At 39.5% G+C, this 24,835-nt stretch overlaps 1 protein-coding gene across 2 annotated transcripts in view; it reads right to left on the reverse strand.

The window, feature by feature from the left end:
• Positions 1 to 24,835, reverse strand: part of ATF6 (activating transcription factor 6) — an 86,312-nt gene that overhangs the window by 33,327 nt on the left and 28,150 nt on the right. For both annotated transcript variants that reach the window (XM_085303188.1, XM_085303187.1), the window contains exons 10-13: positions 23,632 to 23,751; positions 22,455 to 22,557; positions 21,221 to 21,285; positions 17,151 to 17,265 (exon numbers count right to left, since the gene is read on the reverse strand). In XM_085303188.1, coding sequence (XP_085159314.1) covers positions 17,151 to 17,265; positions 21,221 to 21,285; positions 22,455 to 22,557; positions 23,632 to 23,751 — 403 coding nt within the window. The remainder of the gene's footprint in view (positions 1 to 17,150; positions 17,266 to 21,220; positions 21,286 to 22,454; positions 22,558 to 23,631; positions 23,752 to 24,835) is intronic.

Genomic DNA, 24,835 nt, shown 5'->3' on the forward strand with positions numbered 1-24,835 from the left:
AATCCAGCCAATTAAACTTTTCTGCAGAACTGCTTTGCAAGACCCAAAAGTAAAGAACAATGCATGCATTTGCTATGAYGTAATTCTGGTTTGGCATCAGATTAAAAAAAAAAATTCCTAAATGCAAAGTAAGAGGATGTGAAGAACAGAAATCTATGTTTAAGTAAACAATTTTGGTTAAACTCATATAAGAAGGGCTTTAAGTTCTTGAAAACACTTCGATAATTTGTGAGTTATTTGTGGAAATTAGCCAAGCTTCAAGATAAAGTGGAAAAAACACATATATATGTGAATAGTTGACTCAGTTCTGTGCTGCTGTGAAGACAAAAAAAAATCTCAATTTGTATCAGTTGAAGAGTCGCTATTATATTTGATAAGGATCAGATTTTTCCTAATGGTTCTTGCAATTAAATCAGTATCATAAAATTTAAAAAGTTTGCTCTAAGTTATTGGAAAAATCATACTTCTTTGCCTTTTTGTGTCCTTCCCATTGGCTGTATCAGTACAGAAAAGCACTTCATACGCAACTCCGGCTTGAGTCTGTCAATTATCTTTGTAGCATTTACAAAGTTACAAGATATAAAAGAAATTAATTGTTTTATGACTACTACCCAATAAAAAGATACTCCCCTCCTTCTCTAACTTCACTGCAGCAGAGCTCTCCTTTTGCATAGCAGCTGCAGGCTATTAGTTTTGCAACTGCAGTCTGTAATTGCAAAAACATGTAATTTAGGTAGGGCATGTGAATGAGGTCCAGGAAAACCAAAAAGGATATAATCCAGATTCTTTGCTTCTCTGACAAAATGTTAACCCAAAGTTTCTATATTTGCTTGCAAGACCTCTACATAAGACAAATTCCCAGATTTACTACCCAATTGGAATCTGAGTCCCAAAAGAGCATGGAGGATACAAACTAGAGTAGGGAAAGTTACTAGCAACCACCACCCCTTTCCTCTTCTCTGTTCTGCCCTTGCAGGAATGGGCTGAAAGAGCAGCAGCCCTGCCATATAAGCATGAAGCCAACCAAAGCAGAAAAATTATTACATGGTTTATGGGCACGCTCCTTGGATCCATGCTACGAGACAGACTGGATCATAAATCCCGCTCTCTCTCTCTCTCTAGACTGAACTTCCCCTGAAAAAGTTGGACAGGTTAAAAAAAGATTTATGTAAGGCTTGTAGAAGGATTTCTCTAAATGCTGGATCAACATGACAYTGGGGTTCATGATCCATTTGCTAATGCACTTATGCTTTTATTTTCTATTTCTGTATCTTTTGAGTTCAAGGGACAGTGAAGCATGCGAACAGGTTGCCCAGAGATATATGGAGATCACCATGCCTAGAGATTTTCAGAGTCCACTTGATAACACCACAGCAAACTTCATTTAATATTGATGAGGGTCCCCCTCCAAATGAAAGGCAGGACCAGAGGGCTCTTCCAACCAATATTTCTAAGACCCATTAGGACCTTGCCTGAAATTTGGACRAGGCTGTTGAGATTACACTTCTACCTTACACTTCCCCTGTCTTACTAAGCCTTAGACCACTCAYGAAAAGACTATACAGAGCAATGTTAATAGCAATCGGTGCTATGTAAACACGAGAAACATTTAGGAATAGCCACTGAAGTCCATGAAGGGCCATACACTCTGTGACTGAACATTCTTCTTACCAAGCAAGTTCCTTGAGAAACTGAAGAAGGCATCCTTACTTGTGGAGCAAGAGCGCCCACACAGGCAGGTAGTCAAGAAAGTAAAAGATATTTTAAATTCCTAATCAGAAGCAACTGTCTATTAGAGTTAAAACTTTAACCTCTTTTTAAAATCAGAGCAATTAATTCATTTGCATTGTGTTCTGGCCTAGAATGCACATGGCTGAAATCCAGCTCAGGGCTGAAACTATTATCTTTCTGTGTTCTGCAGCAACAGAAGTAATTTAAGTCTCCTGTTGAATCTCCACACTATGTAAAATAGCTGCAAGGCAAGAACTAGACCACCTGCAGTTGTCAGCGCAAAAGACCCATTGTCTTGGATAGCTCAGCCAAACAGGCAGAATTTGAACACAAGTGCAGGCTTCAGTCTGAAGGGCAACTTTTAGAAAGTTGATCCAAATAACATTCTGATTAAAAGAACAATTGGATTGTTCCTTGTGCACAGACAAAGTTTTAGAACATACAAAGATCAGTCAAGTAAAAATAGCTCAAGAAAGAAACAAAAAACAAAGTCTAAAATTATTTCTCAAATGTGTTTCTATATCTCCTGATCTTTGCCACAAATTTTAGACTAGTAACAATTGTTGACAGAAGACCTGAAAAAATAATGCCCTCAGTTTAGACACTAAGCAGATGCAAAGGACACTGCTGACATGTTTCCCCCAATCTGAGAAAGAGATCCTCTCCAAGCCTTGAGGATCCTTCTATCCTTATTCCATCTTCCTGAGCTGGGAACAAAAAGGAACCAATTGGCTTTTTTGTTGTTACATGAATATCATTCGTTGAGAAATGAGTTATGACCACCAATTCATTTCACACTGTCTTTGGAAAGCCATCAATAGTCAACTGTACGGGAATTAAGACCACGCTTCATTCCAAGCTCTCACATCACGTAGGCCTGTCTTTAACTAGTCATTAGTTCACTAATGATTTTTATCATTAATATATTGTAGGTTCACTGTTGAAAGTTCACTAAGTAGGACTTACCATTCTCCTACTTCCTACTTAGTGAACTTTCAACAGTGAACCTACAATATATTAATGATAAAAACTAATGACTAGTTAAAGACAGGCCTACGTGATGCAAGAACTTGGAATGAAGCATGGTCTTAATTCCTCTGGTGCCTGCAACAGGTCACAAGCAGCAGCTAGTGCCAGATATCAGTCTTCCACAAATACGAAATAGCAGCTCACATAGAAAAATCCAAAGCTGTCTTTTGCTCTTCTCAAAATGTCATTCCTTTGGAAGCAATGTACGATGCTGGGAACGAACCTACCTGTGAGAGCACATGCACAATGGAATGTGAACTACAACATACTCCAAGTKAGACTAACTTTTTCAGGACAGTATTCAGTTACGTCCACAAAATGATAACATGGACTGTSTTTTCATAAAGTTCTGGACAAAAAAAACCCCTCCCTTTCCTGACTTATCAGTGATTCTCTGACCATTGCTAACTTACTGGCAATACATTCTCTGGGAAGGGTGGTGCATATGGAAGGGAGGAAAAGAACTGAAAACAATGAATGGCAAAAGGAATTCCTCCCAAAGGAATCATGACAGGAGCAAAMAAACCAATATTATGAACTGAATTCTAGGCCAAAGTCATTGTTAAATAAATTGAATTAAAGTTACCTAAAAGCATCCCAGTTCTGCAAATCAAACTTCTGCTCTGTGGAAAGTTTTAGTCTACAGCGAAAAATCAGATCTCAATAATACAGTGTGCTCCTCTCTATTCTCCCTGCTGGTATGGTCRCAGCTTGCCACCATTTGCCCAGGACCGCCCAAGATGAGACAGTTGCGAGTTGACTCTAATCTGCTGCACGAAGATGCTGCTTCTGAGAGGGAGCAGATGTACAGGAAATTAATATCAACAAATCTTTCCTAATTGCAGAAGTCAGATCAACTACACAGACATACAGAGGGACTGAAAATTCTTAGTGTTCAAAATATTTCTTACCCTTCAACTTTYTGGAAAAAGCAACCGACAGAATTAAGACTCCAGTAACCTGCTCTTGACCCTGATCCTCCAGCCTCRTACACTCAAAGTACCTGAAGATACCACTTAAACTCCATAAGGGCAATTCCTCGTCACTGAAATGGAGGTATCACCTCTAAGTATWGACAAGAAATGAGGTTTTAGATCACAGGTTAAAAGATATTTTATAAGTACAGGCTGTATTTTCATAACCTGGTTTTAAAAATTCAGGTTTCATTCATGTTGACAGTRTCTGCCAAGTAAGGAGGCTTTCGTAGTACCTTTCTAAGGAACCGAAGGCAATGGGCCCTCTTCCTTCTCTATTGATCTGTCATTTTCTCCCCTCTGACTTCACTAGAGAGATTGACTCCCTCATCGTGCCACGTACTGCCAAAGCTGAATAAAAACATGCCTTTATACAAGTATAATTTCCAGCAATGTAAATGCCACTGTCAAAACCACAAAAATATGGCAACATGAGWGATCCGGAAAGCAACATAACCAGATAAGGGAGGAAACAAATGCTGTTCCCAGTCAGCAGAGAGGCTGCATTTTTGCTTGATTCCCTTAGAATTAACCGGAGCATTGCAATAACTTCAATTCAGACTTGAGTGGGTCTCTGCACATCTTGGCAGCAAGGGCAAGCCAAGTTCCTCTGCAGCCTATGGCTGGACAGTGGTCTGCCAGATGCAGGCTATGGTGTCTGCTGTTCCAAATCCAAGCTGTCTTTTGTTTTTCTCAAAATGTCGGTTCAGAAACAACAAGGTTTTAACATCAAGATGCAGTGGGCTGAATCCAAATTTGATAGAAATGTCTTAAACTGTTCAATGTGTATTGCATTACACATGCTTGTTGGAAAGATGTTTCTCATTCTGCAGATCCCAAGACATCTGTATGGCTGAGTATCCATCAACTATTCATAGTTTCTTCTAATTAAAGAGATATTCAATTTAATAATGTTAAAGAAGTTGTCACCTCTGTTACTAATAATCTCAGTCAAATCAAGAGAGTATGAAGTTTATTTTCATTGTTTAACTTGTTGGTTTGTTTAACTCACACTTATCCTGACCTGAAGAGTTTTTTTCCCCTTCTTGTTCAGAGTTAAGTCTGACTTCTATATCTCACTTCTGAGTCCAATTTTGTTGCCAAATGCCGGCTCTGTTTGAATCTCTACTGCTGCTCAGGAATATGTAAATCAGTTCTAGAAACAGAATCCATTTTATAAGGGGGGGGGTTATAATCATTTCTTAACTTTTTCTCGCTCCAAAAMCCAGAAAATTTCAAACCAAAGCAAGAAAACAACCAGATAGAATACAGTTTTAAAGGGTATAGATAAGGTGCATAACTAACTAAAACTTAGTGGTAAAGGGATTTGGTTGTTTGATATTACTATTCTCTCTTCATCACTTCTAAACCACCCACAGAAGGCCCTTAAAAATTTCCAGAAGTCACACTACCTGTAAAACTGCTGGGTAATATCAGAGCACAGTGCACAAGGTCTGGGCATATCTGTACAGGTACTGARCAACCTAATCTTTCACTGCCACTGAAAGCAGAAGGGTTCGTTCCTTCTCCCTCAGCCTTTGCACCCTCTCTGCCAGCCTCTGGCAGAGTCCCCTAAAGTCCCTAAACAGCAGAAAAACAGCTACCCTCTTCCCCAGGTTAGTTTTCTACCATCTTAAAAAGATAAAATGGCTCAAGGAAAGAWCTGACAAGAGCATGCATAAGTGAGGAAGCTGGTAACAGAAGCTCTCCTTTCCAATGGTGATAAATGCTTAAATTGGATYGCTGATCTTTACCCTAAAAATCAGTGAAGCAGCTCATTCTTGCTGGGAAGAAAAGAAATAATCCAATTTTGAATAGCGGTGAAAGAGTAGCATTGTTTTTGCTCAACGTGTTGTGAGAATCTATAAAAACCATCAAAATTCATAGCACGGGGATTGGTGCAAAGCACTGTGTACTTTTCATAACCAAAACCGGAGTTGCCTTAGAAAAAGCTTTTTCTGGTGACAATAGTTTACTTAGATSCTGGTCTGGAGACTGATTGAGGGAGTCAAAGAGGAAAAGTCTGATGCAGAAGCACAAGGAAAGGTAGTTTCTTCTCTTATAGAGATGAACAGGACTCCTGGCACAGGAACCTCGCACTCCTTGTCCATCTCACGATTGTGCACGTGAGTAACTGCCTGTGTGCTGCAACGATTGCATGAACAAGATCACAGGTATCATATTAGATTGAAAAGAGTGAAAGGGCAACTTTTAAAAGATAAAAGCATAGAGATATTTGYGTGATATCCTAGTCAAAAGACAGATCAAGCTACAGCTTTTCAACCTTGTCCTGCCAGTCCCAGTGTTACTGCTCTTTCTGGAGATATGTCTGCTTCGATCAGTGCTTGCTGACATTCAATCACATTTAAAGCTTAATGACTCAAGCAGATAGAAGCCTTTCATCTCGCTGCCTAGGACAAGATTTTTTTTTTTTTTTTTTTCTTTTTTTCAGCTTTCTGAGAGTGTTGTCTGGGCATCCTTTATAACCTACTCAAGGAGACAGGCACCTCCAGAAGGAAGTTCAACCCATACGATGGTAGGTGTTTAGGGTAAATGGGAAAAAAATAAGCAGGGGGTTCTCTGTCTCCATTAAGTACAGTAGGAACCTTGYGCAGTGCTTGCCAATTTGAGTGCCTGGTAGCCCATAAAACAGCAAAAGTAGTCTGTGAAATGATTTAAGAAAAAAAGCCAGATGCAAAGAAGTTAAGCAAGCAAAAATAATAGTTGAACACTGCAAATCAGGCAAACTGCAATGCTGGGCTAGATTTGGGGGGGATTATTGAGAAGGTGCTCAGGGAGATGGTGCCAGTGACAGAAAATATAAATTAATGCATGCATCCTCTGTGCACATCTCTCAAYACCTGCGACTAACTAAAACTTCTAGGACTATGGTAAGTATTTTCACATTCAAGTATTTTAAGTCTAATTATGTACATACTGTTTGTAAAATAGCAGTATCAAGCTTATTTTCACATTTTCTGCCAATATCTTGCAAAATATGATGCAACCATATCAGAAGTTCATATCAGAGAAGCCACATTATTATAAATGTGGACTTTAAAAATAAAACACTCTGTTCATGACACTTCAYGAAGCTGTGGATTTTCCAGCTTTTTAACTGTTAAAAAATACTGTATACTTCTAGATCAAATAAAGGCTCTACTAGAATTCTAATCACAGAATAAAGGTGTGCAGGACACGTAGGTATGTGGTTGGACTCTACTCCATTATCCCAACCCTTCGATAAAAATATGAGATAACACAAGATACAAGAAAGTCCGAAGAGCCTTTACTCAATAAATCTYTGCAGATTCACACAACCCAATCTAACTACCCTGTTGTGTCGCATACAGCTTTTGTCACATCCTTAAACCAAACACATTATGTCCCTAGCCTGCTTGGGGTAGTATCACCAGAAGTGTTGCCAAAAGTTAAGTCAACCTGTATCACCTGTACTACTTTTTCCCTACCCATACTACTAGCTGCAGTAGAAAATATGAAGAAATAGGATACATTTTGGAAGCAACTAACATCTTTTGATGTACCATCCTGCGGGTTACTGAAATTACCAGGGTATTCTGGAGCTACTGTGAGTTCTGAAAAGTTTGTGGTGACTTTCATCATTTCCGAGTTCACATCTAACTCATCAGATCCTCCAAGTGAGGAAATAGAGAGAACAGYAAAGCCTCATGCTACTTCACGCTGGTGGCCACACTCTCTTTCACTCCCTCTTGCCCTCTGAACCTTTCCTGGCTCTGCAGAGCTATCCTTAACCTACACAAAGGCAGTATTTACTMAAGATAGTCCCTCAGCTGCAGATCATTTCCCTCTACCCCTACAACCACACACAAATCTGTTTATATGCATACTTAAAAGTGCACATGGTCATATAACAACRGCTCATGGCGTTACTGGGAGGGAAAGACAGAAAGTGAGCACAATAATTATCATTTGATGGGTCAAATTTAGTAGCCCAATTCCATATAAGCCCAAGTAGCTGCATCAAGGATCTGGCATGGTGTTTTCAAGCACTGCAAGCAAATAAAGGTGATTTGTAACAGAATGGTACCATAACCAAGATACTGGGTTCTGGATTTCTTTTTCTTTGAATCCAGGCCTTTCTTATTTTCAGGTTTCTCTTCCCTGCGAAAAGAAGTTACTGACATTGACTTTTGTGAGCAAGTGAATAAATTCTTAAATCAACCACTCAGATTTGGAAAAATTTTGCAAGTCGTAAGGGCTGTCAGTTCCGAGGCAGGTGAAAAGGTCCTGAACTACCCCCAGCCTGAATCCGCAGGAGGATAATGAACAGTGACTGTTAAAACAGCCATGAGAGCAGAAGAGGAAACGTGACCTGCCAGAGGGAATTAAATGCTGATTATTCCAGAACATATGGGACATGAAGCTGCTCTCCCTGAAAAGGTCTGCATGCTGACTCTCTTATTTACAGACACAAGCATGCAAGATAATGAGACTAAACTCTATACACAGTTATATCATTTATAACAGACCGCATGCTGTGGGTACCACAGCATGAGCAAATTCYCATTCTGGATGTCCACATCAGACATAAATCAACTTTCAGCCAAAATGGACATGCCCAAATCACAAGGCGGCACCAGTTCATCTAGCTGGCTTAACTCCTCACTTTCAGTATTAGTATATATTCAGCCTGAACCTAAACAATTCCTTTCTGTACATGTAAATGTAGTATTTACACTTTGTTACTATTCTTCTAGAGCCACAGTTAACTGCCTTCATTAAAATTTTACGCCCAAAAAACTGTTGCATCTGTTGTTCTTCTCCAAACAGTGTGTTTAACGAACCATTTCATTTTTATACACAATTATCTAGGTTGGCTTTTCAGAGTATGAGCTTGAGAACTTGGGAAACTCCTGCCCTATATTTTATGCAGCACCTCAGGGGCCTCCTGAAGCGTTACAGTTTACATCTGCTAAGCAAATACTAAATAGATGGTTTAGCAAACAAAAACCTACGAGGTATTTCCTTGCTGTCAAGAAGATACCCCTCTGGAGACTCAGGGCCCAGACTACCTAATACAGTGTTCTTTAAGCGAAACGATTTCATCCCAGACTCATTTTTCAGCAATCACCTGCCCAGAGATTACTTAAGCTACTACGGAGTTCCTGATCCTAATTGAAAACTCCAGGCTCAAGCACTGAGGATTCTTCTTAGAAAGGAAGAGAGCTACACACAGGTCTCCTGGAAAGGAGATTAAACAAGGGCCTCCCAGATGCTACAAGTGACTCAGCCCAGGGGAACTCCACACAGGATAATGCTTCAGGGAAGGAATCAATGAGGAACAGCTTGGGAATGTCTACTTCTAAGCAAAAGCCTCAGAGGAGAATATTGTTTAATAAATAGAAGCCTAGCTGGACTTAAGACAAAAGATGGCCATCGTGCCTTCCTTGCACACGGGGAGCTCTCCATCTGAGCAGAACTTGAGATCTTTTTCCTCTTATCACYTACTACCTCTCTTTGAGATAACTGACACTTCAAATCTTATTTTGGACAGTCACATAGCCAAGGAACAATAATCACCTCCCATRCAATGCAATGCTTCATGAAGTGTTGCTAAACAAATTCCTAGGACAGTGGCCCATGTGATTTAACACTCACCTCTATCACCTCTAGAGCTAGAGATTAGATCACCTCTGTCTAATGGTGATAGAGGCCATTTGTACCTAGGATTCTTGTGGTGCACAAGTTGCTCAAGTTGTCTACACGCCCCATTGCATAGCTCTATCTTCACTTGATGAAAAGCATTTTGTGGTGCTAGAATTATTTACAAGCACATTTTACTGCTTGCCATCCAAACACAAAGAGGATTTCCCGAACAGTGCTTTCCAGCACACAAGACTTCTCATCTTGGACCAAGATATTCCAAATTCTGAATCACTGATTCAAACTTGGACAGTTTTCTGCAACTATGCTGGCAGAACTGGAGCTTATCCAACTATATGGTGAGGACCAACTCACACTAGTCATCAAACAATCTGGATCTCAGATCCATTTCTCTGCTTTAACTATAAGGAATAAAAAAGTTCACTCCACTGGGAGCTGATAGGGAAAAAATTTAAAAGAATTAGCTGATGAGAAGCTGCTTCAGCACAGGCAGAACATGCCTATATAGCACCCTCTAAAACAACTTCTAGTCATAGTACATACAACTCAGCAACAGACCTATACTGATACTTTGACAAAACAAAGTGAGAAAGATTATGAAAGTGTCCTTCTGCTTTTTAGGATTAACAGCACAAAGATTCAGATGCCACAGAGTTTACAAACCTGKCTTAGCCCCTTATGAGAAGCAAGTGATTTTCTATAGCTACTACTTTGTCTTTCCATAAGCCATCTCAGCAAATAAGCTGCAGGCAACCGAATAGCCCCAGATACAGAAAACAGATTGTGTGTTTCAAGCTGAAGCATGTTTAAAGATAAAACTGTACGCTTAATTTCATCACACTTCTTGTCCTAGGAGTGTAAGTGATTTAAAAATAAAAACTGGAAGCCTTAAATGTTCTGTTTGGTCCAGTGGGAGGTAAGCATAATCTGTACACACACATAACAACACCTGGGCTCTTAATCCATAAACTATAAAAGCTTTGTGTGCTGTCCAACTAAAAACCTGGCAAAAGAATTAATTCAAACTGGAAGCAAACTTCATCTGACCAGAATTAAAAACTAGATGCGCTCTTAGAGTTAAATACCACTCTCAAATGTAGTATTATAATTATGATCAATATTTACTAAAAGGTAGGATTTCTACTGTGGATGCAAACATCATTTCAGAAATCTGAATTCTGCACAGTGAAACTTTTACTTCTATAAAGACTATATCTAGGGTTGACAGGCAGAAAAACTGAAGTGACTGGAGAGTGGGGGAGGAACCCCACAGTAGTTCTAACCTCTGAAAGCATGAAGATCATCTCAGAATACAAGTGTGGGCATTTCGAGGTACTCTGAGTGTATACTGTCACTTAAGACTAAAGAAAGATCGCAAAGGTAATTTTTTCACGTAGAAGTTAGCTCCTGCCARACATTAGCTCAATGAAATACTGGCCAGTGCAGCACTGGAGTCAAAGGCACCATCAACATCTTTACACAGCTAGGACTTGGCCAGCATGGGTTCCATAATCAAATATTGCTACTAATCATAAGCAAGAGCCTGTCATTTCCTTCTAGGGTCTGCTTGCAAAGAACAATCTGAGCCACATTTAGTTCAACTAATRCAGTGCTAACGCTAAAGAAAAAAAGCACTATTCCCTGGCACCTCTGCGTGAGCTTAAGGGTTGGGTTATTTCCCGAAGGAAAGAAATTACTTCAGAGCTGCAGTTTCACTGTCTGCATCTTACTTGTCTATGGTTAAATACACGTTCCTGCCTCAAGTGCAAAGCATCTTCCCATTGTGGGAAAAGGCACCTTCTCTTGGCAACTGCCTGTTCCCTGTTCTTTAAGTGAGAACCTGCCGTCACTTCCTTCGATAAGACAACGCCCACTTTATAATCATATCTTCCTCTCATGCTTCCCAGTTACACTTGTCTAGTCCACACCAGTTCCATAAGCACTGAGTCTTTTACAGAGGCTTTCAAAAACCAATAATCTTCCCCTCTCTCTTTTCCACARCTCTTTGTCTGTCAAGCATGCAGCACATTTTCAATACATACTTACTATTAATGGTCACATCTGTCTGCAACTAGTTTGGGTTTTGGAGACATCTTCTGCAGTATGTTCTACTTTCACTATAATTATCTACAGTGTATGTTGTCTTTCCAAATGCTAGTTTAAAAATAACAAAGTATTAGGTAGGCCTGGGACATACAAGGCTGAAAGAGGTTCAGTGACAGCATTAATGTGATTCATGAAGTTCCAGCAACCATACTGAAGATAAATGAATCAAGAACGTGCACACAGAACAGAAGAGTGTCTTTTGTTCTATGCCAGACATATTCAAGTCACTTCTGCTCTCTCTGCTTATTCATCTATCCTCAACACCACACTCATTCTCAATTTTATTTGGAGGATAGTAGTGCTCAAAGGGATTCCAGAGAGATTAAAAAAAATAGTGTTTTTTTCAGTTGTAGTGTATGATTTTCATATTTAAGACATTGCTTCCAGAAGATCTTTGAGAGCTAGCAACAGAACAGACATTTCCAACCAAAACAAAACCCCACTTGATGCAACAGCATTACATCCCTTCCCAGAAATGCTTTTTTCATTCTTGCTCTGGTCCCTCCTAACCGCTGTTTGCATCTGGCTGAGCCAAACAGCTGCTGCCCAGAAGAAGCTGTAGAGCACCCCATACTTGCTGACTGCTCCTTTTTGGCTTCCACTCACTAAATATCCAAGGTGTCACACTGCCTGGATCCTGCTCTTCCTCCCCTCCCAAAGGGCACAATGTAACCCTTTGCTTCATCACTCTTGAAAGGGTATGCTCTTACATAGCAACAACTTCTACATGTTGGAGAGAAGACAGGCATAGCAGAGCAGCTGGAGACTTTGCTGGAAAATACTATAAGGTGTTCACAGGAATGCCTTTACTGGAATTGCTGGCATTTATTTGCAAACCTAAAAAAATAATTATTTTGAGCTTCCCATTACCTAAATTTGAAATCCTGTAGCTCTCTTATGCACGTATTTTGATAATCCATCCCAGGATTAGGCCAATTTGTGCTCCACAGACAAYTGCACATTTTTAGACTTACTTTTAGGTCAATAGGTTTCTCTCCGAAAATTTTTGAAGTAAGCATGAACAGCTCTAAGATGCTAAAACCAACATCTTCCCCAACTGATACTGAACATCCAGAAGATCCCAGCAAATCCCACCCTCCTCTCCACCTCCCAGGCCCTTAGACAGCCAGCCTCTCCTCTGCTCCTCATGCACCAGAAATGTTCCATACCAGGGAGAGCTGTCAGCTCTAGAGAGCCCCCCAAAATTTTGTTTCACTGTGTTCTAAGGAATACCAGGGCTTCAGGAGGAAAAAATTCTCTGATACAGAGAGAATCCACATTGTCTAACCAGGAGAGGGAATTTGTAATAAAGACTGCAGCAGGCCAGACTTCATTTTCACTAAGGATACTGGGATGGAAACAGGAGGTTTTCATAAAAGATTTTAAAATTTGAAAGTCAATTGCAGCCATTATTTGACAGGGCCAGGCTYGTGGAGCTTCAGGGCATGTTGAAGCACAATCAAACACATTGTTTTCTTTCTCAGGTTTTTCCCCAGAGGAGTGCACAAACAGCAAGGGTTGACTTCACAGACAAGACAGACTAAAAGGTGACCTCTGCTTTGAAAAGGATGAAATTTCATTATGGATACTATGCCTTTAGCCACAGTTCTTTCAGCATACATTATRGCTCAGCATCTGTATACAATACAGAGCAAGATCTTAAAATCCTAAGATCCTGGCATAAAGTCATTTTYCCCCCTCTCTCTAGCTAAGGTCAGGTTCCCCTGGAGAAATAGTTGTTCATAAAAGCTTTTGAGCATCTGCCCTTAACTTGTAGMAGTTGCAAAGCCACAAGACTCAGAGACAAATTACTGTGTCTTTAGCAGCAGTAGCATTAAGTGGGTCTAAACATCACATTTTTGTCTGAATAGGAGACCGAATTACACATCTGTCCACGGCAGTCCACAAAAAGTCAAATGAAGAAAACTGTGTTCATGAAAAAAAAATGTTAAGGGTAACAAAGTGGAATGTTATGAAACATTATCTAAAGCAGCTTATTATAATGCAGTTTTGCTTGCAGGATGCACAAAGCATCATCTCACTCACTTGTGCTCTCTGAATAAATTCAAGCTACTACCACAGCTGTCTGCAGCACAGCAACTGATTGCTACCCAAGCTTTTCAAAGCCATGCAGTATCTTTCAGCAGCAATGCTTCAGTCCTTCACAGCAAATTCCCTGATGACAGAATAGAGAAATGGTTTTTAAGTGTGAAGAGTAGCAAGGCCAGAAGACATCATCTGRGGCAACTGTTAATACTGCATGTTTGTATTGCTCCTCTTAACAAACATACCTGAAACTCCTCCAGATAATGCTACATTTACGTAGAGCATTTCCTCTCCTGTTATTCCCCAGGAACAATGAAAAATCATTTTCAACACATTTAAATCTTTTACCAAGTGCAAGCAATACATCATGTCAAGCTGCAAATAACAAAGCTCATCCCCAACATAAGCAAAACACAAATGAGATTTTTATTCCCAGCACACAGTGCTCACACCAAGAAACTGACAAAGAACAAACAAAAGCTCAGATTTAAATTTAGCTTAATTACTTTAGCGAAAACTTGCTTGCAGAACTTGAGATAACCCTTAAATGCTCATTCCAGACATTGGCTTTTAGGACCAGAAATGCACATCCTTACTAATGTATTGCTTTGATGTTCTATGGTTTAAGTGTCATGGCACCGAAACAGAAAGTTACAAAGTAAAATTCCAGTCCCACTGAAGTTGGCAATGGTTTTGTCTTTGATTTCCACAGGGCTAGCATCACTCTTGCTCTAACAAGTAACAACTAGAATCAAATTGCAGTATCTACTTTTTATACAATATACCTTGCACGTGCATTGCATTAAGTGTAGTTAGCTGGCAAACTTTRGTATCAGGAGAATTGCTTTGAAACAAATACATCTTCTACTGCCACAGAGCTCTTGCTGTGGCTCACCCCATCACGCAATTGCGTTTCCTGCGTGCATATAATACAGTGCTCTTACACAGGCACAAGAGGTTTAGTGATGTCTAAACTCTTGGCCTTGCAAAAGCATGTACATGTATCCAAGCCGATCATGCCCATGCCTGAAGCCACCAGGAAAGCGGGCAGCCAGGAACATATTAACATCATGCGAACAATTCCTGCAGCCTGCTCCCAGCAGTTGTCTTTGCTGAGGGCTCCTCAGATCTTAGGCAATAACCAGTTGTATCTGGATGAGTTGTTGCAGTGGCAACTGCTGGCTCCCCACCTCCTTGGRACTGCTCTCAGGCTACTTTTGGGATGAAGAAACAAAGTGTGTGTGGGGGGGGAGTTGCAGGGTCCTAGGACAACAGTGGCTGGGAGTGAGCATGCATATAACAAGCCTCATCTAATATCAGGACCCCAAAACAGCAAGGCAGGAGGTGTAGCAAGTCAATCCCCCAGGTCCAGGATACATATTACAAACTTGTCTAAGGACTTAAAAGACCTCTGGGAAGGGAGGAAAAAAACTCTCCCATTCACCAGTCACTGTCTCAACCACTGCCTCCATCATTTCAATCATCAGATCCCAGGCAGCTTCTCACTCCTGCAGCTGTCCTGGCTTCAACAGCCCTTGGACTTGTAGTGCAGAAAGTGCCAAACACTCGGAATTCCTGTTTTAAACAGGATTTTACTGGTACTGCCTGGCCCCCTGCATGCTCTAGATGCAAGGATGAGCTTGACAAAGCTCCTGCAGCATGAGCCTATGCCATATTACAGCACAGAGAGAAAAAAAAACAAAAAAACAAACAAACAAACAAAAAAACCCTATGTTCTGACTGACTGCACACAGTCTTGTACAGCTACAATATGGGACACAAAACTGCAAATTCAAGTGTTAGAGGAAGATGTAAATAATATTGAGCTAGCAAAGATAATTTGCACTCAGAATACATTTATTCCTATCATAAAATTTTTATACTCCTTTTAAATAATCAATCAGTTAACTATTCTGAATATTGAACTGCTACCATGCTTAAGTGTTTAACCATGAATCAGGACTCAGCGAGTACTGCACAAACCCAAAAGTCCATGTGCTGGTCTCAAAGGAGGCATGAGTTTGTAACGATAGCTAGCCTCTTGATAAAACCCTGAACGCGCCCTTTAGACCCACTAAACATCTGGCTGCAATACTGCTGCGGTAAGGAGCTCTACAAAGCGATAAGAATATATTTAAGTTGTTGCCTGTCAGTTTTCACTGAATGTTCTTTCCATCACCTTGATCATGTTAAAAAAAATGGATTGGTCCATTTGTTGTTTTATACATCTCTAATCAGTGCTGGGAGAAGTTGACAGTGAGAAGAAATTAGCAAGACAAATCAGCTGGCAATAATAATAGACCCACAGAAACTCCTTTCCCTGGGCCTATTTCCTTCCTTCCTTCCTTCCTTCCAGCCTGCCCAGACCCTTTCCAGTTGCTCTTATCTGCCACATGCTCCTGGGCAGAGGGAAACCCAATAACCTAGTATGTCAGTGAGCGCACACAGTGGGATGACTACCAGATCTTAGTACTGTTTGCCCTTGTYCACACCACAGCAAAGCATCATGAAAGTAAAACCTGACAAATGCTATGATACACACATACAGCTGAATGCCTTTAACTGCAGCTCTGTGTCTCTAAATTAACATACACATTGTAAACACGCTGAAAGTACTTACAACTCTCAACTAGATTCTGCTTCTTTAAAGCTTACTGTGCTTGGCCATGCACAAACTCTCTCTCCAAATGGTCACTGTGTTGCTTAATCCCCTCCTTGCCTGTGTAATCAGCAATAGAAACATTGTACATCTGGAAAAATGAGAAGGGGGACAGGCCCAGAAGAACAATGAAACTCTTAACTGGAATCCTTGCAGAGCAGCAGGATGCAGGTGTTGGCTTTTAAGGATTTTATGACTAAGGTTTCAGAAGCAGCTACTCACTCTGAAGGCCTATTATTCCTGCTTTGTCTACTCTTAGTCCTTAGGACAGATACTTTGACAACTTAAGGTTTTAACTATAGCAGTCAATATTAACCTTTCAGTAAGAGTGTCTAACAATTAGTCCCATCAGAAACTCRCATACAATCTACCAGTTACCAGCTTACTTCAAGAATCACAGAGAAAGGGAGACTGTTCTTCTGCAGACAATCTCTCACCTTGAGATACTGTTTCCTCAAATCCATTTCCAGGGTCAGAGCCCTTGCAATTTCACCTTATCTTGCCCTTGCAAGACAGTGTTTTTTGCCCAGCTCTCCTTCCATTCCTAACCACAATAKGCATGTTTTGCAAAGCCCATGATAGTCTATTTTCAAAACCAATGCATAATCCTATATATGTTTAAGCCAAACATGCTGGAAAATGCACTGTGTACTCCATCCTATATGAAATTTTACATCTCATTTCATTTTGGGAAAAAGCTTTTTCAGACAGTTTTGGCTAAAGTATACAAGGAGCTTCAAAGACCTTGTAATCAGCTTTTACTCCACTGCCTCTTCTTTCTTGAAAGCACCTGACCCTTTTACTGCAAAGGTTATACAGAAGCATCACTTATAAAGCAACAAATGTAGATTAAAYCTTGACTAGGTCATCTTTTGTAGTATAAGGAAATACATCAATTGTTAGAAACATTCCTACAGATATATATTAAAAAAACAATGCTGAAAAACTACTACACTTACTCTACGAAATGATACCACGTAGAAAGTATCTTCCCTTCTGCGAATAGCTTCAAAAAAGTCTTGGTAGCTCTTTGGAGAAGCATAATACACTTGCAGCTCATTTCCTGAGTTCCTGCTGAAATAAAGAAGGAAAAAAGGAATGACTTTAGATATGAAGAAGTTAACTTCAATGAAGCACTAACTTTAAAGACCAGCTTCTCAAAAAAGCAGCAACTATTCATACATTTAGAAGAGCACAAATAACATTTTAACACAGTAAAACACAATGAGTAATAATGGGTATTTGTTGAAAGTTCAAGGTATTTTGAAAGTCTCGCCTCAGGAAACTTTCCCGGGCTTAATTTTATTCACGGCTTTGAGGCAGGCAAAAAACAGCTTGTTTGCTCAATGGGGGGAGAGAGGAAAAAAAAGCCAACCAAAATTACACAATGAATTCTGAAATAKATTTTAGCAAGTGTTAGAATGAAATGTCATTCTGAAGTAAAAAATTGATCTTTTTTCAAAATTTTTTTATATCGCTAAGGATACAAACCACTAACTGAAAGTAGTGGAAAGTAAAGTAAAAATAGGACTTTTCATTTACTCTCAAATGGGCAATGCTAACTTCTCTCTTACCTGTCTGAGTTTCATTTTTGGTTTAGTTTTTTTTTGTTGTTGTTGTTTTTTTTTTTTTTTTTTTTTTTTTTTTAACACTTCAGTCAACTGGCTATTAATTTTCAACTTAGACATTGGAGCAAAAAAAAGGTATTCATTTAACTGTGACAATTATATTTTTTACAATTCTAAACTTTGGTATACCAGATGTAAGGAAAAGGCTCTCTGTCTAAAGTATTCTAAGTAAAAACACTGGCAAGTCATTCAATCATGGTTAAATATTCTAAGCAAACACACTGGCAAGTCATACAATCATGGTACTTATACGCTGTTTATCTTGGAAAGGTGAGAAATTCCCAGCCCATATTGCTCTGAAGTATACTTCCCCAACTCTATTCAAAAATAACATTTAATCAAATTGGAAAGCTGTACTTAAACAAAACATCAGCTAGACTTTCAACCAGTTATTTTAATTCCTTCCCACTTTAATAGCATACTGTCTCTTCACAGTACTTGTGGCAAAAACTCTGATCAGTCTATTCCTCCCAAGCTGTGTCCTGTTGACCCAGATTTTAAACTGTGGGGGCTGACCTACATTATGCTTGTAAAGATGCTTCTATGTACCAACACAATGCACAAATCTATCATTAAGTGATTTTCTTGAGCAGCACTAGTAGTAGACCATCATCTTTCCCTTCTCTTTGCAAGAGAGACTGCAGCTGCCAAGCCATGTTTTTCTTAAACAGGATTAGAAGTGCAAATCCAGGGTGTTCAACAAGAGGCAGCTCTATCCAATACATCCTCATCAGTAGAATTATGCAAGAGCAGAATCAGATCACATCCTTCTTCACACATAGGAAACTGATCTGAGCTAATCTGAGGTCGATTACTATTTCATAAAAACATGTAGGCCAGCAAACCATCCCCGAGATTTAACACTAAAATTTTACTGCAATACAAGACATTAAATCCATGTATTGTTCAGTAAAACACATCCTGAAGACTGAAATTGGTCCTACAGCACCTTTTTCTCACCCATACTATATGAACTAYAGCAAGACTTCAAAAATTTCTTTTCTCCATGGGCTGCATACAGAGTTAGAAAGTTGCTTCAGAGCACTTGGAAACCACTGGATCTTTGCAAATCTCTCCTGGTTCCATGGAAAGTGTCTACCACTAGTGCTAAATTCCAATACCAGTGCATTAACCTTTAGGCATTTAAGGGTACCTACTGTGGATTGCTCTGTGAAAGGAAGGGAGGCATTTATGGTCAGAAAATAGATGTAAAGCTACCAGCTGTTATAGTAATACATTACCACAATTACAGGAAAACATCATATTAAGTTTTATACATAAATAATGGTGCTGAATCTGACCAGTCACTGGGTGATAAATCAGTCTTTCTCCTGTTAAGATCCTGTTAAGATCCTCCTACTCATAGATTAGATCATGCACGACTAACAGGTGACCAATAAGGGTGTCCTAGAAGCAAAAGGTTCCTCAGTTTCCAGTGRAAGCACTCAGGTGTACTCTACAAATACATCTGTATCATTAATAAAAGCTTCACGGCCACCTGCAATCATTTGTTATATATCAGGAAATCTACAAGAAGTTTAGTTTTCAGTTTTACACATTTGCACAGACACCACCAGTACATTTCACAGTTCTCCAAGGGCAATGCCTCATGGATAGCAATGCCTCATGGATAGCCATGCCTCACGGATAGCCTCACAGTGACAAAACTGATGCAACAGGCCGTTTCTTGTCTTCCACACCGACGCGACATAAAAGGACCTGGGGGTCCTGGCAGACAAGCTGAATGGAAGTCAGCAGTGCATCTTGAGGGGCAACTGCATAGCAAGCTGCATCACAGCCAGGTGAGGATGGTCAGAGCCTGSAGCACAGGGCGTACCAGGAGAGGTAGAGGGCACTGGGTTTGTTCTGTCTGGAGGGGTCTCTAACTGCAATCCTCAGCTTCCTAATGGGGGTCACAAAGAAGATAGAGACTGACTTTTCTAATAGAGACAAAGTTAAAGAATAAGGGGCAACAGGCACCAATGACTACAAGTAAAAACCTAACTAGGTATAAGAAAAAAAAAATTGTTCACTGTGGCATTGTTGTAGCCCTGGGACACGGGCCCAGAGAGATGATGGTATCTCTCCCCTGGGCATATTCAAAACCGGACTGGTCATGGCCCTGAGCAATCTGATCTCACTTTGAAGGTAGCCCTACTTGGAGCAGGGGGTTGGATCAGATCTGCACAGGTCCCTTACAGTCCAAATTCTTATGTGAGTCTATCATTTCAGGAAGCATCTAATAAATAGCTGATGGCTCTGGGGGGAACTAGAAATCTGTTCTACATTCTTAGCAGTTCCAGGACAGTCACAGCATGCAGCTGCCATGACTCACCGATTCTGTTCATTTAAACATCGTTCATCTGAAAAGAAATCTGACTTTCAGCACAGTAAATTATTCCATGCAGAGTTGCATGATGTTGTGGATTGTTTCTAAAAATTGAGCTAAATTATTTGAAGAGAAATGCAGACATTTATATTAAACTGCATTATATCATGACAATACACCTGCTGGTCCAGTCTTCCTGTGGAATTTACAAGAAAAAAGAATATTTTTTTTTTTCTTATAAAATTTAAGATACATCAGAATTTGGCAGCCTTATTTCCAGAACATTTGCTTGTAGTTCATTATTCTCTCCCAGATTGATCCTTCTTTCAAAACTGGAATCAAAAGGAAGAGCCACAGCTGTCTTACTTAGAATGTTGCCATTGAAAGTATTTACCTCAAATAATCTACATATAGTCCATTCTGCTGATTTCTCTTTGCCACTTTGAAGCAGAAACCCTTTAACATGGTCTCAGAGAATTCAGGAAAAAAARTATTTTATTTTCCTTATGCATCTTTTTCCAGTTCTCCAAGTTACTATGTTCTAATAACCAGTAGAGAAAATCAGGACATGAGCACAAACTATACAAATGAGATGTAACGATACAAACAGCGTATTTGGTGCTAGCTACAATGCCTTCACTCTTGACGATACTGAGATAAACCCTCCTCTTACTGTACTCGTGACATCTTACAACCTTCATATAAACTGCTGATGTTCCTCCAGATAGCCCCAAGACAGTCCCTATTTTTTCCCTAGATACTCAAAGCTTTTTAAGAGAGGACTCTGTAGAGCAAGATGAAGATTCCCTTAAGACCTATTGATAGAAAACCCCCAGAAACGTGGAGCTGTGATAGAGAGGATCCTTTAAGCGTACTTYGAATCTTCGGAAGCAAAGTTATCTTCTGAGTATTTCCTGTAGTGACAGAAGTCAGGCCAATAGACAAAAGCTAGCATTTTAGATTAGCAGGCTGAAGAATTCTGACAAAAGTAAAAACCCATTTTCTACCAGCTGTGAGCGGGAAATAGTGTTATGAAGTAGAAGGCAATGAAAAAATAGTTTTTCTGTCTTACCTGAGGCTGGTGTCTGTGTAAGGCATGGCCATTAACTGAGAATCTACCTTTTCACTGAGGGAGTTCTAAAAAACAGAAAAAAAATGACACAAAATGAAAACAATAAGCATTTTCTTAGTTTGGCACACACATGATGCAAGTCTTCAGCAAAGAGTGAATGTGTTAGGGAGGCAGGGGTTAATCAAATGCCCTGAACAACAAAATGTACACTTTTAATGGTAAAATACAAATAACTGAAATGGCAACCAGCATTCAAACTGGAGCCAAATAAAAGATGTTTTAACATAGCCAAATGTGAAGTCACACATTCAATGACAAAGAATAGAGGGTAGTACTATACACAGTAGCTGCACATGTTTTGTCATCTGATTGCAAAATTTGCCATCAGTGATCTTATATTTATAGAATTCCTTTGAGGTCATATTCACTTCATATCTCTGCCAATATAATACCCATATGACATTTCAATTTGAAACACTAAAACCTAAACATGCCTCATTTGAGCAGTCTACCATTTTCCTTTGGACAACAGTGAGAAGATCTGATCTTTAATATTCAGAAAATCTTCTCTAGAAGTATGTGGCATTGCCCACATTTTTAAGCGCAATTGCTTTGCAGGTTGTTCAATCTCTTAATCAAATGAAACATCAAAAACTTACAGTCTTAATTTCATTCTCACTATAAACGTGTCATGTAGATGAAAGGGATTCTACAAAATGGGAAGTAGGAACACAAATCTCTTAATTCTGTACTCTTACACAAAAAGTATCCCTCTAACAAACATCTGAAAAAACGAAATAGAAATATTTCTACAAAAAACAATCAGCTGCGACCCTTAACAGTGAGCCTAATGAGTGTGCTGTAGGTTATGTTTCTCTCCCTTAATCAATTATTTATCTTTACACAGCCTTCCAGAGAACTCATAAGGAGGCAACTATCAATTTCATTTTAGAAAACCACCAAACATTCTGATGACTGCTAAAAAAATAAATACTTCCCAGCCTGAATCAGAAGGCAGAAATGGAAAATTTAAGCCTCAGCAAGAACTCTGGCATCACCATACATGACCCAAAACAGCCATTTGAAATGGGAAGTGTTGGGTAAACTTAATTCCAGGTGCTGTTGGCTAATTTTGTCTATAATAACAAGAACAGAGAAGTGAGAGAGAGTATTCAGTTATGTTGCCTGAAATTAACTTGGCATGCTATTGACTCACCAGTATAAACCTGCCTACCTGCATAACTCGTGCTTTCTGTTGTTGGTTATTTGATGACCTTCTAGACCTTGTTCTTTCCACTTCATGTCTATGAACCCATCCTCGAAGTTCATGATTCAATCTATAAAAAATACAGCATTAACAGGAGATGTTTTTTAGGAACAGTGGCAGAATTTAATTTTAGAAAATGTCTAACTAGCCACTCTGAAGATGCTGCAATTTAGTACTCTTTCTACCTTACGGTATCTTAAACACTACATGAAGAAAATCTCGTTGTGAGACCAAATTTATGAGAAAACTCATAARAAAAGTAGATACAGGACTTTCTTTTGCTACCGTGAACAGTAATTCTGAAATTTAAAATCAAAGGCTATCAGTTCAAGACTAAATACTGGTTAAAAGAGTAAAAAAATGAATATAAATTTCATAGTAAAGAGAGAGTGTACAAAGCAAAAAGGTACCAAGTTTAGTGATGCACTCATCTCCAGAAAAGGTAGAGTTAAGTGTTTTCTAACAGCATAAAGCAGATTGGCAGTGTCAGGTAAGTCTACTTGTATTGGAAGTTAGAGAGACTATCTTGATGCATTTCAGACACAACAGGCCTGACTTCCATGTTATAAACATTTCCACATATGAACTGATTTCATTGAGTCATGGAAAGTTACAAGGTTAAGCTTATTTAATTCACATTTGACAAACAAACTGAAAAGCAGTTAATTTCAATGATCTAGATATCTATAGCATTCACATGCAATACTGAATTAGCTTAATAATGCACTTTCAGTTGAACTGGTAGGATTAAGATCCATCAGTTAATCAAACTTGAAAAGATACCAGCCAAGTCATCAAAATGGTCCACTGGCCCATAGGTGTTTGTGTCCCTCTCAAGCATCTCCCACGCCAAACCAGAGTAGCGGTCTGCTAYCAGTTCCTTCAGACCAAGCAGTTCTGGTCAGCAACCCAGTGAGCCATCCCAGCAGGATACCAAGACTAAACTCAGATCTCCTATTTCCATAGTAGGAGACAGACAGTCCAAACACTTACAGAGGCACCGGTCCCATACTGCRTGACTAAATACTGTGGATGGATAATGCCATTATCCAGAGCTGTCTGTCCAGCAGCACTCAGCAAACACACAGATTATATATAAATTCTAAATAAAAGCTTAAATGCTCAGAAGAGGATGCTGGCTCACCTTAGCGACTCTGTCCGGTTGATCAGGGGCTGGCAGGGTGGTGGTGGCGGCGAAATATACAATAGTGGTTCTTCTGATACTATCATTAGTGCTTTGTTATCAGAGATTGAACGATCATAGCTGGGAGAAAGAGAAAAAGACATCAATAAATCCCTTATTTTTCCCATAAACCTTTGACCAAACCCAAAGAATCATCATGGACAAACCCACAAAATACAGCTACTCCTATAAAGTCTTCTAAACAGGAGAATAACTGTTCTAGCATCTGGTGCGCTTAGTCAGTTCGCCCAAAGGGCATGATAGCTCTCAATACAAGGAAGACTGATGAGGATCAGTAGTTGCAAGTGCTCTTCCCAAATAGGCCAGATATTGAAAGGAAATGTAGCCTGTCATATAGTCCTCATAAAATGTAAACTCCAACACTGCTCTAGTGGTAACTTTCTCTTTCACTCCATAGCTCTGCAGATTTGCTACACAAATACAAAATATATTAGCCACTTAAACCATCCAGATACAAAGACCATGAGCTATATTCAATGTTGGGTAGCAGCCACAAACTACATTACAACTGAGGGGAGAGGATATTTTTCCCCAGACATCTCCAATACAGTCTCTGGTAGGCAGACTAGCTCTCTGAGGAAAAAGTGAGAAAGATGATGCACTTCGGTACAAAAAATCTACAGCGCTCTCAGTCACAAAGCAAAGGGCAAAGTCAAAGTTTCAGGGTAAAGTCAAAAAATTTAATCTATATCACTTCCAGTAGTGGTTTCAACGCACCTTTCCAATCTACTCCCCACCCCAAACAGACTACGAATATCAGGAAGAGATGAGTTTTGGTTTAGGAATCATAATTAAATACAACTTTACAGGCTTATTGTGAATAAACATTTAGTGCATTACTCAACTGTGAAGAAACATTCAAAGTGTGCTGGACTGCAGTCCAAAGAGTATTATTTCACGTCTAGCCCTACAGTCTTGATTAGATGCCCATGTGAGATTTTGGTTTGAAAAAGCCTTACCTTTTTGACTTTGGAGAACTAAAAGATGCAGCATGCACAATTGTTTTCAGAACCTTAAGGCCACCAGTTACACAAAAGTCACATTAATATGCAAGTTCTGTGAACTGGGCCACACGTTACAAGGACATCTTAAAAGTAGGTTTCTAATAAAGCTCTTTTTCTTTGCCTTTAAGTGTCTCTCTAAG

The sequence above is a fragment of the Rhea americana genome, unplaced genomic scaffold, assembly GCF_003343005.1.
Source record: "Rhea americana isolate MKP2758 unplaced genomic scaffold, rheAme1 scaffold_198, whole genome shotgun sequence".
NCBI classification, from domain to species: Eukaryota; Metazoa; Chordata; class Aves; order Rheiformes; family Rheidae; genus Rhea; species Rhea americana.